This window comes from Bradysia coprophila, unplaced genomic scaffold (assembly GCF_014529535.1).
Source record: "Bradysia coprophila strain Holo2 unplaced genomic scaffold, BU_Bcop_v1 contig_339, whole genome shotgun sequence".
Classification (NCBI taxonomy): Eukaryota; Metazoa; Arthropoda; class Insecta; order Diptera; family Sciaridae; genus Bradysia; species Bradysia coprophila.
This window is the reverse complement of record NW_023503598.1, coordinates 165341-180398: the sequence shown is the minus strand read 5'-3', so window position 1 is coordinate 180398 and position 15058 is coordinate 165341. Positions and strand designations below refer to the sequence as shown.

The following is a 15058-nucleotide window of genomic DNA, read 5'->3' as shown; positions in this document are numbered from 1 at the left end:
CGTTATAATATGGTCCTAAATTTGGGCGGTTAAATGATCTCTTGTCGAAGATTTCTTTGAACCTGTACAGACATCTTCACTGAAAACAGTAAAACCACAATATGTTTCTAAACTGCTCTCAGAAAAGAAATTTGCACAGCTTAACAGCTCGTTTCTCTCAGAGTAATTTAACCAACCGCAAACAGTTGGACTTATAAGCACGTAACGTTTATTGTGACGTGTTATTGTGGCAAACAAGTGACGCTCCACTTTCTATTGCAGAAAGTTAATCGTTTTTATCAAAAAATTGAAGTACTAGATTCGACGTTCGACTGTTAAAAATCGCGTGAGTCCACCTAGGTCTTGTGCTTCAAGTGCCAATCCAAACACATTTCGACACAAAACAATGGTCCCATTTTTTCCAGAAAGGACGTTGATACGAAGTCATCAGCGAAAATATATCATTTTTTCGAACACTTTAGGCTTCAATTTAGCGTTGTTGTGTCGATTCGTCTTAACTCAATTTTGTTGGTAATTATCACTAGCCAGATTCGCGAATATGTCAACTGTTACCATTCGTGTTACTGCTTAGATGGCTTTCTTTGGCAATTAAATTTGAATGTTTGCAGTCAGGGCCTATTTTAAGGAGTTTTCTTTGCTTAAAGTGACCAACAATTGCTGAAAGTAATTGCTGAAGAAAATTTGGTAGATTTTCGGACAAGCAAAATTCCCTAAAATAGTCTCAAACTGGATATTTTTGATTCGAATTCGCTCTACTTGTTCATTCAGAACCTTATTGTGAATTCGAAATCAAAGATCACGATTTTGTCAAATAGCCAATCTTCTACAGCAAGGTGAACAAAAGCTTAAGAAGAATCGTTGATTCAGACGACATTTATGTGCACAAAGAACAACGTAGCGGGATTGCGGGATGTTGTTTCATATATTACTCTGAGGCCGACTCATAGACCCTTGGATTTTCTTTAGCAGTCGAAAGTGGTTCGAAACTGAAATGATAATACAGTCGCACCGAGCACTAGCCCAGTAGTAAGATCATCTGAACTATGTGAGACCATTAAAAAAGGCAACGTCTAACAAAGAAATGTAATCTGTCAGTTAATTTTGTGTTTATTTCTCAATGCGACACTCTTATTGACCGAATGTTTATGCATTTCGATTCATTTAAACTTATTGTACGACTCATTCAATATTTTATTTTCGATTATTTTCTCAATTCAACCATATTTTGTGCATCTTCCCTGTTCTTGAATACAAGAAAATCAATCTCAAATACACCCAAAATCTCATTGGGGTCATCCACAACATCATATATAAAAGCACCACTGAAGTGACTATCTTTATCATCTCCTTCTCTCTCTATGCTATCAATACCACCACTCTTTAAAACCATCGACACTTTCTTCGGCGCATTATCGTCGATCATATGTGTTTTACCGTCCTCACTACTTTTATAGGAAATATATCTCCAAACTCTAACCGTTACACGGCAATGTCCGATTGATTGTTGGGATGGTATGTCCAAATCCTTATTCGAAACTATTACAATAGAGTTTGTCGTCCCTTCATACGCGTATGTTGTCCATCCTGTATGTGAACTATATCCCTTTCCGACAATGTCTTTTCCTTCCTGCACCTTTATACTGTATGCAAATCCTCCATGGGTTTTAGTGAAGATGCGGATACCGATTGCGGTTCCCTTTTCACAGAGAACAACTTTGTCAAAATCCATAATTACATCATGTTTGTTGGCCGGCCTTAAATCTTTCATGAGTGCTGGCGCGAACTTTTCCGGTGAAACACTATCATTTCGCATGACTCTAACTTCAATATCTTTATCTGCGAGATAATCCACACCAACACCGATTAGATCGGGACTCTTCTTGCGACTTATATTGGCAATTCGCACTTTGTTGCTGCCGTAGAGAAAATTTTTGACCACCACCTGCCCTTCAGTGTCTATTCCAATAATTGCTTCGGTGACATCTTTCAAATCTTTTGCACTTGGTGATACGAATCGCCAAACGTTCGCGTCCCCATCAGCTTTGATGATTTTTTTTTTCGATCAGAAATTTACGTAAATCAGCGAGATTATTACTGACATCGAACCGGAAAAATTCATGAACGGTGTCAGCGAACACGGAAATTAATTTCTTGAGATTGCTGATGAATATTTTGTCAGTGTCGTAGATGTATCCGCTGACCGGAATATATATTTCGTCGTCCAACTCAGCTGTTTTAACCGCTTTACCATCCTTTAATTTCGCGAAACGCCAAGTGTCCCCTTCTGAGTCGATTCGAACGTACTTCTGGTCGATCAAAAATTTACGTAACTCACTCAGGTTGCCATTGATATCAAACTTGATAACAATTTCACGATCTTCAATCACAGCGATAATTCTTTGCTCTCCCATTTTTGATGACTTGTTCAACGTTTGGCAATTATGTGAAATTGACTTTTCAAACAATTTTCACTTGTTTAATTTGATGGAAGCAGAGAGGCGAACCTTGTTAACACAAGAGTGGTTTACGTACTCAATAAACACCGTCAGAGTGCAGTTCATATAATGCCGTGTTTTATCTCCGTATCAATGTTTATGTTCTATAAAAAAGTTCTAATCTAAGCATAAGCATTGATGTTGTCAACCTTTCGAACCTTCGTTTGTTGGTCAGAGTAGACAGCCACTAAAATATACTCCGCCGCTAGTCGCTAAATTGATTTCAGTCGTTTTTCGCCTAAAATGTAACAAAATCACCCTTTCATTTACTGACATCGATTTGAAATTTTTATTTATGAACTAGAAGTACTCGTAGCCCCAAGGGGCTATCGTGAGCAGTGACACATTTTGGAGAAATCAGAAACTCAAGTAAAACACAGAAACAGAAAATGTGTCGGTTTTCAAAATTCCTTGTGTTTATGTCGTTCTTACATTTCTATCGTCCTATTAACGTTTTGTTATTAATTAAGTTTCGAACACTTTCTCCAATCCAAACCTGATCCGGCGAATACGTTAATTCACATTCTGCATTTTCCTTTTCAAACACCTTGTCCCATCATCAATTCGTATTTTTTTCATAACCCCCGTATTTTCTTGGTCATCACATAATCCCGTCAAACATGTAATCACATCAGTCTCTAATCGAAACTGCTCGACTTTTTTAATTTCAATTCCATTTATTTCCAAAACAAGTTTTTTTTTAATTAAACGCACCGCGTAGCTCCAGTATGCGTTCTAAGAAGCTACAACAGTTAAATTTTTAAAATAGTACAAGTGATCTAGATAATGTCCTAGCAATTCAAAAAGTACCATGAGGTCATGGTAGCAAGCTTAAATCTCCATATTAATTTCAATAAACAGACAGACGTGAGACTTGCTCTTTATTCGATAGTGAACGACTTTTTCATAAACATAGATTGCGCAACAATGAAATGTGCTCACAATGATCACAATTTGTGACCGACTAATAGAGAAATAGATAAACAGACATACATCGGGCGTTTAACATTACTAATAATTAGGTAGGTGCTTTCTTACCTTCAGCATTTGCTTCCACTAAGAAAAGCTTTTGTGACGACAAAAATACCCAATTTCTCAATTTCCGAACTATTTTGCCATTATAATCTTACGCTGGACGCTGGAAAAATTACGCTTATTAAGTAGAGAACTTACACCTAGATGGTGTCGCCGACAACCTCAGATATTTTGTGATGTAAAGTCTTATTAACAGTCGCCAGTTTTCCTTAAAGTACGTATCGTACGTACATAAACAGAGGAAGTAGCAGGGACGCCGACTTGTGTTTGGGAGTAGTGGTGCTCATACAACAAGCGAATCTGGGAGTAGTGGTGCTCTTTCAAGTAAAACTGGAAAGATGTAGTGGTGCTCATCATTCGAGTAGTGGTGCCCGAGCCTCGCTTGTCCTTAGAAGTCGGCACCCCTGGGAAGTAGCGCAGATCGCCATTTTATTAGGTGCACGGCTACGCAGAGTTTCTGTGGTAAACAAAATTCCTCAAGATTCTGTGTTTAGTTATAATTTGTTGTTAAACACTAATTTTTTTTAAATTCGATTTTATCGTCGTTATGCACGACGCGGGAAATTGAAATACTGGTGGATGCTGGATTTGATTTTAAACTATTGTTTTTCCAGTGCCAGTGTCAATAACAGTTGTTTAACATCATAATTGGAAAAATCAAATGTCTGTAAATGCCCAAATCAGAGTGTAGAAACCTAAATTCCGATAGAAATTCTGCTTTTTTACTTTTTTTTGTTAAAATATATAAAAATGTTGGTAGAGCTAATGTCATTGTAGGACAGACTACCTTAAACACTATCATCACCGACCCATCATTAGTGATTATTTATCTCAGAATTTTTATTTTGCCTGTGGTTCATTGTATTGGATTGTCCTAATGACAAAATTCGTTTATCAAATATCTTTGGTTTGGAACATTTTGTAATTCACTCTGATTAACTTCGATGAGTTTGTCAAAATTGTCTTCATCGTACAGACCGTTAAAGCGAGAAATAACTAAATGTCTGCCGATGTAAAATATATGAATTTTTCTAATTCTCATTCTCTTTTATTGTGTTAAATGGAAATTTAATCAATAGGTTTGTTTCAAGACCATCTCGAAATGTCAAATTTCATCCACAGAAGGCAACCTAACCTCAACTTTCAGGTTGACGAAAATTTTAACGAAAAATTTGCAAAGAAATTTGTTGACGCTTAGGTTATGTTCATCTCTGTGGATGTCTGTGGATAAAATCGTCGTCCTTCGTGTTGCTATTTGGAACAAACCTATGTCGTACAGCGACTAATATAGAATATTCAGGGCAACTAAGCGACAAACTCTCTTTTAATCGATCTACTTTTCCCTTTCGTTCGAATTTATTTAGTTTAATTAGAATCTCGGTGATTATCCGGTCGATTTCCCGCCTCTCACAGTTGTTATTATAATGTAAACCGCACATTATCTTTGACCGATGGCTAGAAAAAAAAATGTGAACGGTAATAATGATCGTTCACATATTTGTTTCTATCATTGGTAAATGATAACAAAGTCAAAATGAGATGAACTTTTCTTTTTGAGATTTTGGAATCAAAAAATTACATAACAAAACGCACATGAACTTTGTATATTTCAATTTGAAATTAAATTACGGGATACTAACGAACCTACCCACACAAAAAAAAAATCAATTTCTTCCACCAAGAAACATCACGAACGACGAACCTCAATTTGGTTATTGGAATTTCTACATCTAAAATTGGGAGATATGTCGTTGGTGTTTCCTTTGTGCTGATGAATAAAATCGATGCCGAGTTACGTTCTGGTCACAGACTTCTCGAGCCGTTATTACACTATGAAAAGCGAATGTGTTTTCAGATGTTACTTGCGACGTTGTTGATCGAATCTCCCAAGGAATTTTTTTTTTGCCTCCAGCTACCGTTGTCTTCAACTCCAACTCTACAATTGCCTTCAACTCCAACTTTGACATTTTTCTAGTCGAACAAAAAATATTTTCCGATGGAAGTTTAACTGCATGCCATTCAAAGACATAGTTGCACACAACTGATAGAATTATCAGTAACTTTTGTTTACAAAATACAAAAACAAATCAGCTTAGGTTCCATTTCTTAGAGGTCTCTCTGTGGTTTTTTTAGTCAGAGATAATGAGAGACAATTTTTCTATAAAAAGTAGGAACAGTGGCTCTTTTACCACAGTGATCAGTTGTCCGTCGACTGAATTTAAATTATCTTTGCTCTCACATAATCGAGTTTGTTTTGTTCCTAAAAGTCCAGAAAACGAAATGGAATCGTTAACGAAAGTTGTTCAAAAAATTGATAATGACCTCAGACTGGCGTTCGTGCGCAATGGAATTTCGAACGAGTATGTGTTCAACGGTTTGAGTGTCGAGAGTGTTACATCGGGACGGTTGAGATTTGTGCGAAAATTCCACAAACTATTCAGATTCGTTGATGGATACTTGCCAGCCGAGGTGAAGCCAACAGTAGCCTTTGACTTTGAGTCTCTGTTGACATTCTCCGAAGAAGGACATTCCATGCAAACCAGCGGAGTAAGCTCATCAACAATTTCACTGGCAAAACCATGGGCCACTGCTCAAGCAAGTTTTGACGACGCCAAAAAGCAATCGCCTACGTCTAAGAAAGTGCTAGGATACTTCACAGAACGTCTTGTTGTCGACAAAGTTTATCTATCCATCGATCCAGAGCAGATTACTCCCGATTACGGATTCATTCAAAAGATCAAGGCAGCCCTTGCCGGTAAAGAAGCTGAAGTTGACAAGTATCAGGCATTGGTGGAAGTTTTGAATGAATGGGGTTGGTATGTTCCACTGAATTTTACCTTAGGCAGTGCACTTTATGCCACTCAAATCAAAGAAGTCGATGGCTTTGAACAAGCTAAAACAGAGAGCACCAATTTTAGTACCAAATTCAATACGGAATTTAAACAGTTGGCAGGAGGCGAGGGAAATTCATCGTTCTTCGAACTTGGTGGATCGATCATTGGTAAAGACAATTTCAATGACTGGCTTCAGTCACTGGACGACGCAACGACTTGGGATATGATTGGTTATACAAAACTTTATCCAAGTTTGATGTTGCTCAATAATAAGGAAAATGCAACACTCACTGATTGTTTGGGATTATTGCGAAAATTCTACAGCAATCAGTATGTGAAAGATCTTCAAAAATACATCAGCGTCAAAGACTATGAATATGAAATTGCCAAGATTGTGGTTCCACCTTATGCGTAAATTGGACTTAAATTTGTCGATCGCAGTCACGAAGGATCAGTCGGCCTTTTTTTTCTTCCAAAATCAATGAAAAAAATGTAAAGAGAAAACATTCATCGAAATAAATTTTTAATCTACGGAGTCCTATTCATATCTTAAACGTCATGGAGTCTTCACTATCCATTAATTGACCTCTACGCTAATCAGTCCTTCATACGTACGTACGTGGCTTGAAACTTATGCCGTAATATTAGGCAGAGTTTTTACTTAAAATTATTATTAGTGGACGTAAAACTGGAAACAGAAGCTTCACAGAAAATTTGAACTCATGTCGAAATGTTGCTGTTGTTCCCTAATGAGAAATGAACGACTCCATTTGAAGAAACAATTTTTAAAGTTCTGACAATTGAGTCCTACCCTCGTAAAGTTAAAGAGATCGTCTATCGTTACGTTATATGGCCTATCAACTGAGTCATGGCCAGCTCCACTTCTTTTACAATTAATTTGAAATAAGAAATAATGTGGAAGTAAAGGTCTACTACCACTCCTGGCCGACCAAAATCCTGCGTATTTAGAAAGTTATTGAAGTGGGAAGAATTAAATTTTAATTCTCTAAAATGTTGATAATTTTGCGGGAAAAAAACGTAAGCTTATTACACCCACACCCTATACCATTCCGAATCCAAATCGTATGTTATGCAGTCGCCTCCAGGAGTAGTTAGATCAGCTGAACTATGGGGCAATTTAACCGGAAGATATCACCATGGCAGAAAGTATCATTGATAGAGAAAAAGACGGAAAAGAGTCAACTTCTACCAAAAAATCAGTTCTTGCCAGTTAATCTTTGTGCTCATGTCTCAATGCGACGCTTTTATTGATCGAATCTACAAGTATATCAATTCGTTCAAACGTATTACAAGACCCATTTGATATTCCATCGTTCGTAACGGACTGTATCTTTAGTCGAATATCGGATTAATTCTCGACTCAACCATATTTTGTGCATCTTCCGCCGTTTTAAATACAAAGAAATCAATCTCAAATATACCCAAAATCTCATTGGGGTCATCCACAACATCATATATGTAACCACCACCGATAAAATTCTCTGTGTCATCTCCTTCTTTGAATCCACCTCCCTCTATATCATCACCCGAAATAACATCAATGCCACCACTCTTTAAAGCCATCGACAACTTTTTCGGCGCATTATCGTCGATTATACGTTTTTTATCGTCAGAACTGTCTTTAAATGAAATATATCTCCAAGCCTTAACGGTTACGCGACGATATCCGACTGCTTCTTGGGTGGGAATGCCTAAGTCCCTAAACGAAACTACTTCGATAGCGTTTCTCGTCCCTTCATCCGCTGACATCAAACCGGAAAAATTCGTGAACGGTGTCAGCGAACACATCGAGCTGTCTCTTCAGATTGCCCACAAGTATTTTGTCTGTGTCGTAGATGTATTCGCTAACTGGAATATATTTTTCGTCATCTGTATCAACTGTTTTGGTCACTTTACCATCCTTCACTCTTGCGAAACGCCAAGTGTCCCCTTCGGCGTCGATTAAAATGTACTTCTGATCGATCAAAAATTTTCGTAACTCGCCCAGTTTGCCATTGATATCAAACTTGATTATTATTAGACGATTCTCAATCACAACGGTAATTCTTTGCTCTCCCATTTTCAATGATCTATTCAACCTTTGTGAAATTGAATTTTTGAACACTTTCCACTTGTTTAATTGATGAAAACAGGACTGTAAGCCTCAACAGTGGTTTACGTACTGAATGAACTTAGCGAGAATTCAGTTCTTTTATAAAAAAGTCGATGCCTTAATCTCCGTATCATTATTTGTCTAATAAACGAGCCATCAGAACAGTCGGAGCGTTTGCTGCGACTGAGCCCCGTACAAACCCGTATATCTATTGCGTACGTGACCCTATTGCGTCTGTCACCCTACTTTGACCGTAAACCTATTGCGCCGGTTAATGTAGTTAAAGTAAAATTATTATGGAATGTGTACATCTTAGAAATTGCGCATAGCGCAATTACGAAGCCCCGTACGACGTTCCTTTCAAATGAAACAAAAATTTCAAATAGCCCTAAAATTTTAATTTATTGAGTATAAATACACATAGGGCCCTAGTACCGGCCTTAGTCCGAGGACCCAAATTTATTTTTTTCGGCCTTTGATAACCCTCCAAATGAAACAAAAAATACGGAAAACGGATGAAATTTGCTCGAGTTCTATGTAAAATACACATAGGGCCCTAGTAGCGGCCTTAGTCCGAGGACCCAAATTTTTTTTTTCAACAACATTCTATTCGGCCTTTGATTACCTTCCAAATGAAACAAAAATTACGAAAAACGGATGAAATTTGCTCGAGTTATATGTAAAATACGCATAGGGCCCTAGTAGCGGCCTTAGTCCGAGGACCCAAATTTTTTTTTTTTTCAACAACATTCTATTCGGCTTTTGATTACCTTCCAAATGACACAAAAATTACGAAAAACGAATGAAATTTACTTGAGTTCTATGTAAAATACACATAGGGCCCTAGTAGTGGCCTTAGTCCAAGGACCCAAATTTAATTTTTTTTTCAACAACATTCTATTCGGCTTTTGATAACCTTCCAAATGACACAAAAATTACGAAAAACGAATGAAATTTACTTGAGTTCTATGTAAAATACACATAGGGCCCTAGTAGCGGCCTTTGTCCGAGGACCCAAATTTAATTTTTTTTTCAACAACATTCTATTTGGCCTTTGATTACCTTCCAAATGACACAAAAATTACGAAAAACGAATGAAATTTACTCGAGTTCAATGTAAAATACACATAGGGCCCTAGTAGCGGCCTTAGTCCGAGGACCCAAATTTAATTTTTTTTCAACAACATTCTATTCGGCTTTTGATTACCTTCCAAATGACACAAAAATTACGAAAAACGAATGAAATTTACTTGAGTTCTATGTAAAATACACATAGGGCCCTAGTAGCTTTTCACTTCTAAGGCCCTAACTCACGGTCCACTCACCCGATTTTAAAAAACTTTTTTTTCCTGGATTGGTATTGACAATACCTTTCATTTGCCGTGTCATTTACATTTCCATCGTTTATTTTGCCATAAATATCACCAAAAGACCTTAAATCACTTAGGTGGCCCTAACTCACGAAGGGCCGACCCGAATATGCCCATCTTCGAACTTAGCCTCACTATTTTGACTATCTTTCAGGGAAAAAAAAAATTTTGAAATCGGATTTGATTTACTCAAGATATCGACGTGACGGACAGACGGACAGACGGACAGACGGACAGACAGACAGACGGACAGACGGACAGACGGACAGACGGACAGACGGACGGACGGACAGACGGACAGACGGCCCAAATTTTTATTGCGGATTCGTCATCTATGAACATAGGCAAACACTTTGCCCTTACCGTCTGCTTCGAATTCCATCAATTACACACGGCATCGTAATCCTATAAGCCCCTTCGTACTTCGTACGGGGCTAAAAATGTTAAGCCTGAGCATTCATGTTTTGTTCAACGTCCTCAACTTTTCGAACTTTGGGTGTTTTTTTGGTAGAGTAGACTCTGCAGCTACTAAGCAATATTCCGCCGTCAGTCGCTAATTTGATTTCCATCGTCTTTCACTCATAAATAAAACGAAATGTACTGAAATCTGAGTGTGCTTCAGATTTATGAATTAGAAAGTTGTCTCTCTCAAGCATTCAAGCAGTTTTCAATAATTTCAGTAAATAAAGTTCCCTATGATGCAATGAAAGTCTAGAACAGGTATGGGCGATCGACAAATTCGTCTTAAACGCACACACATTTTATGTCAAAATAATATGAAAATGAGTGCGTTTAAGTACGAAAATCAAATTTTTATGTCCTCCGAGCGGACAATAGACCATACCTGTTTTACACTTTCATTGCTATGATGGACCTTGCTTCGTTTGCGACATAAAGTTTTTGATTTTGCCCACCGACAACCAGTGTCGCTTTTAGCTTTTGGGCACCATCGGGCAATTGGAAAAATAGGCGTCAATTTAGTAAAGCTAAAATTTTTTTAATGACATCAAGCGCCATTTTCTTCTGCTCCACTTCGGGTGCCACTGGCATTTGCTCATTTTTCCCATATGAAAAAGGCAGCTCTGCCGACAACCTTACGACGCACAGGTCTAAATCAAAGATAGTTACCAAATTAGTTAAGATGAGATATCGTTTTGACCTGCCTCTTCAAGTTCAACTACAACGATTACAAATAGTAATTTTCGACATTCCCAAATTTACTTACAAATGTTATTCACCAAGCATAAGCTTATCGCATACGAAAGCAATGGCCAGAAAACTATTCAATAAATTACGATCAAAGCGTTTAAGAAACTAGCGCACATTCAATTCTGTGATACCGTAATGAGGAAGATTATTGTACGCAGGTTTAAAGTGCAAATAGCTATTTTCAAAACACGTGCCGAAATGGCAATTTTGCGCAATAGCTGTGCAAATTGTCAAACCGAGGCGAAACCGAGTAACTCTTTTACAACCGAGTGTAAAATGCGTTTTTAGACAGTAGATGTGCAGATTGTGAATTAGAGGCCTAAGAAACCATTTTTGCGCTTAAAGACTGAAATTCGACGGATTTCGACACCCAAACTATGATCGAAAAGATTGATTTTTCTGTACATCTCAGAGAGGGGTACTTTCTCGGCCGAAAATGGATTTTCCTATTATTTGTTGTTGCTTTGTTACTGAAATGGCTGTAAAGTGATTTCTTTATGAATGTTGTTGTGGTTTCATCTCATTTCAGTTTTCAGTTTTCAAAAATCGTCATTTGTGTGTGACTCGTGATGAAAGCTGAATTTTCGGTACATGTCGTAGGCTGGTCCTACTCAGCTACACCTCGTTAGGACAAGCTTACGACTAGTAAGAAATTCAACTTTTCATCATTCTCATCACTCGGAACAAAACGTATCAGCGTCGCATGCAACATTTTACTCAATATAGTCAGCGAAAGTTTCACTTTTCGTCAGTGTTGAGAAAACTGTCACTTGCACCTCAAATTGAGACAATATCAATTTTATATCAAAGAATTAGTTGGTTTTGTTACCGTTGGAAACCGGTCGACAGCCGTTCGTGAAACAATAAAAGATTCAAGCGAAATTCTGATCTTATCTTGTATTTCGAAGAATAAAACTCATGACGACAGTGAACATCTACGGAAATTGTTGAAATAACTCAGCGATTTTCATACCCACATACATGAAAAACGAAAAAAATTGCATGGGTTCTTGTCGAACAACGACTGGCTTGTTTTTTTTTCTTTCTCTTGAAGACGCGATTGTTTCATCTTTGCACAATTTTTTCACAAGAAAATTGTCAGAAAAACATTTCCAACGCAAATTCCTTGCATTTGTTGCTAATAAACCCAAACTGAAGAGTGTGTGATCATTAAAAGGATATTAAAGCTGTGTCTGTGTTTTATACATTTTCATTTTATTTTTAAATAAAATCATCGCATTTACAGTCGTACAATGCGCTAAGTGTATACTTATACGAAACGACGAAAATGAAAATGGTTATACGTTTTTGCTGTTGATGTTCGGATAGGTGACTTACTTACTTCTAACTGTTGGGTGGCTGTGAAATGTTGGTGTGTTTTTTTTTTTGTCTTCACAGATAGATTATGTTTGATGAAAGATGATCATGTTTTAAACTGAACTTAACTACGTCAAGTTAAGTGTTCGAAATTAGCATCCCGCGTCTTTTGTGTAGTTATGGACCGATACCTCTATTACGTATGTATGGTATATATATTAGTTGAGTATATAAATACAATACGGTTCTGAAACAAAACAACAATTTAAGCAAAAACGTATTATGAATGAATGAATTATTTTCGCTGAGAGATAGATTTTTAAATAGTTTTTTTTTCTGCTATTCTGTGTGCTAATAAATTCGTTCTAATTCTGCACTGAACCTACGTGAAACAACAAGAAAAAAAAATCCGAAATTTATTTTTGAACATTTTGCATGGTTCATAAAATTGATTTGCTTTTAACATTTGTTTTGTATCAAAAGTTCGGCTGGGGCCACTCATTTTCCGTCATATTAACAAATTGTCCGTTTGGCGACCAATGACCCTGATGGGTTCCACACGCACACGCAACACGAGTATCTACTTATTTCCGGGTACATCACAGTTGGTTCGGAACTGTATCCATTTTCACCCACAATGCGTGGTGGATTGTTTTGCCTGATTGTCTAATGTTTTATCTTATTTATTTTGCTGTTAAAGCGTCAACACTGATGTTACGATTTGCTTGGCGAAAATTAATTTCGACTCATTAAGTGAAATGAAATTTATTTGATCCGTGCCGGTCGGCCAGATGCAATGTAGATTTTTGATAATTGTTTGGGTAAGTGGTCAAGTTGGAAAACGATAAACGGCACGGGCAGTTAGTCAGAACGTTTATTGAATTGCCTGGAATTTAGATGACCAATGTGATAATTACACGTCGATCGATGGATTTATATCTATTTTGTCAGTAACATGGTTGGGAGATACTGTCCACCAAAGATTACGATTATTATGTCTTTACATGTCTTTCATGTGAAGTTGAAGTCGTTGAGCTTAACATAGTCTTAGATCTCAAATCGTTTCCCGAATTAGACACATCTGTAAGCCAAAACTGTTGAAATTACAGTGACAAGACAATTTCGATTGCCTTTACAAACTCTGGCATCAGCTCTGTACAATACTGTACAGTGTACATGTAGACCCATTGCTGTTTCAGGACGGTTGGGACAGATTTATCCTTAAGTTATCTCTTGCAAGGTTTGTGTCCTTTACTGTTCTGTGACTAAAGCTTGGAATGGGACCGCGGTCAAAAGACTATGGGAGCGAAATTTCAGGTACTTTTTATGAGGAAACCTGACCAGACCTGAAACTGAATGAAATTTGTAGAAATTTTCAGACAAACTGAAAACAATTTCAGGTCGACCTGAAACTTGACCTGACAGGTTGGCCTAAATTTCTATGTTTCAGGTAAAATTCAGGTAAACCTGGCCTGTTCCGAGCTTTGTTTGTGACTATTCTGTAACGATTACTTTGTTGTTCACACATTTTATTACTAGAGGGACCTATTTCTCGTGAAAGTGATACTTGAAAATCGGATTAGGAATTTCAAGAATTCCTCGAAATTCACGAAAATACTGCCGCATGAGTATATTGACATGAAGCTTTTGATTCCAAAGATAACAGACTGACCACCTTCAACGACGTTGACTAATTTTGTCCTCTTTTTATTTTCCAGATATAGCGTCAAAAAAGCGAATATGTTTGGTCGGTGCAGTGGCCAATGATTCCGCGACCAAAGAATTAGCTGAAACCTTTGGTGTACCAGTTGAAACATCCGACACTGGTATCGAAAAATTGTCCGAACGAGAGTGGATAACGTATTTCATTATCCGTGACTTTAGCGGACCAGTGTTCGAGGACCTTCAGAAGAGTATCCATGAGTGAGTGTGTTTTTGTTTTTTATTTGGAAAGCTTTCAGCGCTCTGTCATTTTGTGTTGTGTTTTAACTAAATTTGTCACAATTTTTTTTTTACGCATCCAATCATTTAGTGGTAGAAAGCTTGAAAAGGATCTCCGAAAGAGACTCCACGGCGAGGAAAGGGAAATCGATTTCGGAAGGTAATTCAAAATTTGTTATTTTTTTGCGTACATTTTTAATGGGAAGTTTATTTGGGAAACGGTCGCTTAACGAGTTCATTGAATGTGAATTTGTTTACCGGTGTATTTTAGGTTGTGTGGCGTGTGTCGACAATTTTTTTTTTCTTTCTTAAATATTTATAACTCAACCTTAACATTTTTCCTTTTCCACTACGTACAATTCTTTCATCAATTTTTTTTTTCGTCTTCTTCAATTCCGATGAACATACAACCAACACCATCAACAATGGTTGTGTATAATAATGTAACACACGTCCGTTGATCTATAAAACATAAAAAAATTTATAGCATAGATTTGAAATAGAAATTTTTGTATATTTTTGTGACTGGTCAATGACAATAAATTATACAGGAAAATCGTGTATACATAACGATGGCGTTGTGAATCATCACGTTTTCTATTTGTGGAAAATCATCAAAAAAAAATCATTTTTTTTGTTGTATACAAAAGTAGAAACAAAATTAGTTCTTAGTAAAGTTATTCAATTGTTCCATTTCAATTTACTTGCTACGTGTGGAAAGACCGAAAGACCAAATCTATTATA

At 37.1% G+C, this 15058-nt stretch overlaps 1 protein-coding gene across 4 annotated transcripts in view; it reads left to right on the top strand.

Annotated features, from left to right (window-relative positions):
- Positions 1 to 15058, top strand: part of LOC119079828 (protein ECT2) — a 62748-nt gene that overhangs the window by 23963 nt on the left and 23727 nt on the right. For 3 of the 4 annotated variants that reach the window (XM_037187892.1, XM_037187894.1, XM_037187895.1), the window contains exons 2-3: positions 14092 to 14296; positions 14406 to 14474. In XM_037187892.1, the coding sequence (XP_037043787.1) occupies positions 14092 to 14296; positions 14406 to 14474 (274 nt within the window). The remainder of the gene's footprint in view (positions 1 to 14091; positions 14297 to 14405; positions 14475 to 15058) is intronic. The other variant, XM_037187893.1, reaches the window with a different exon arrangement.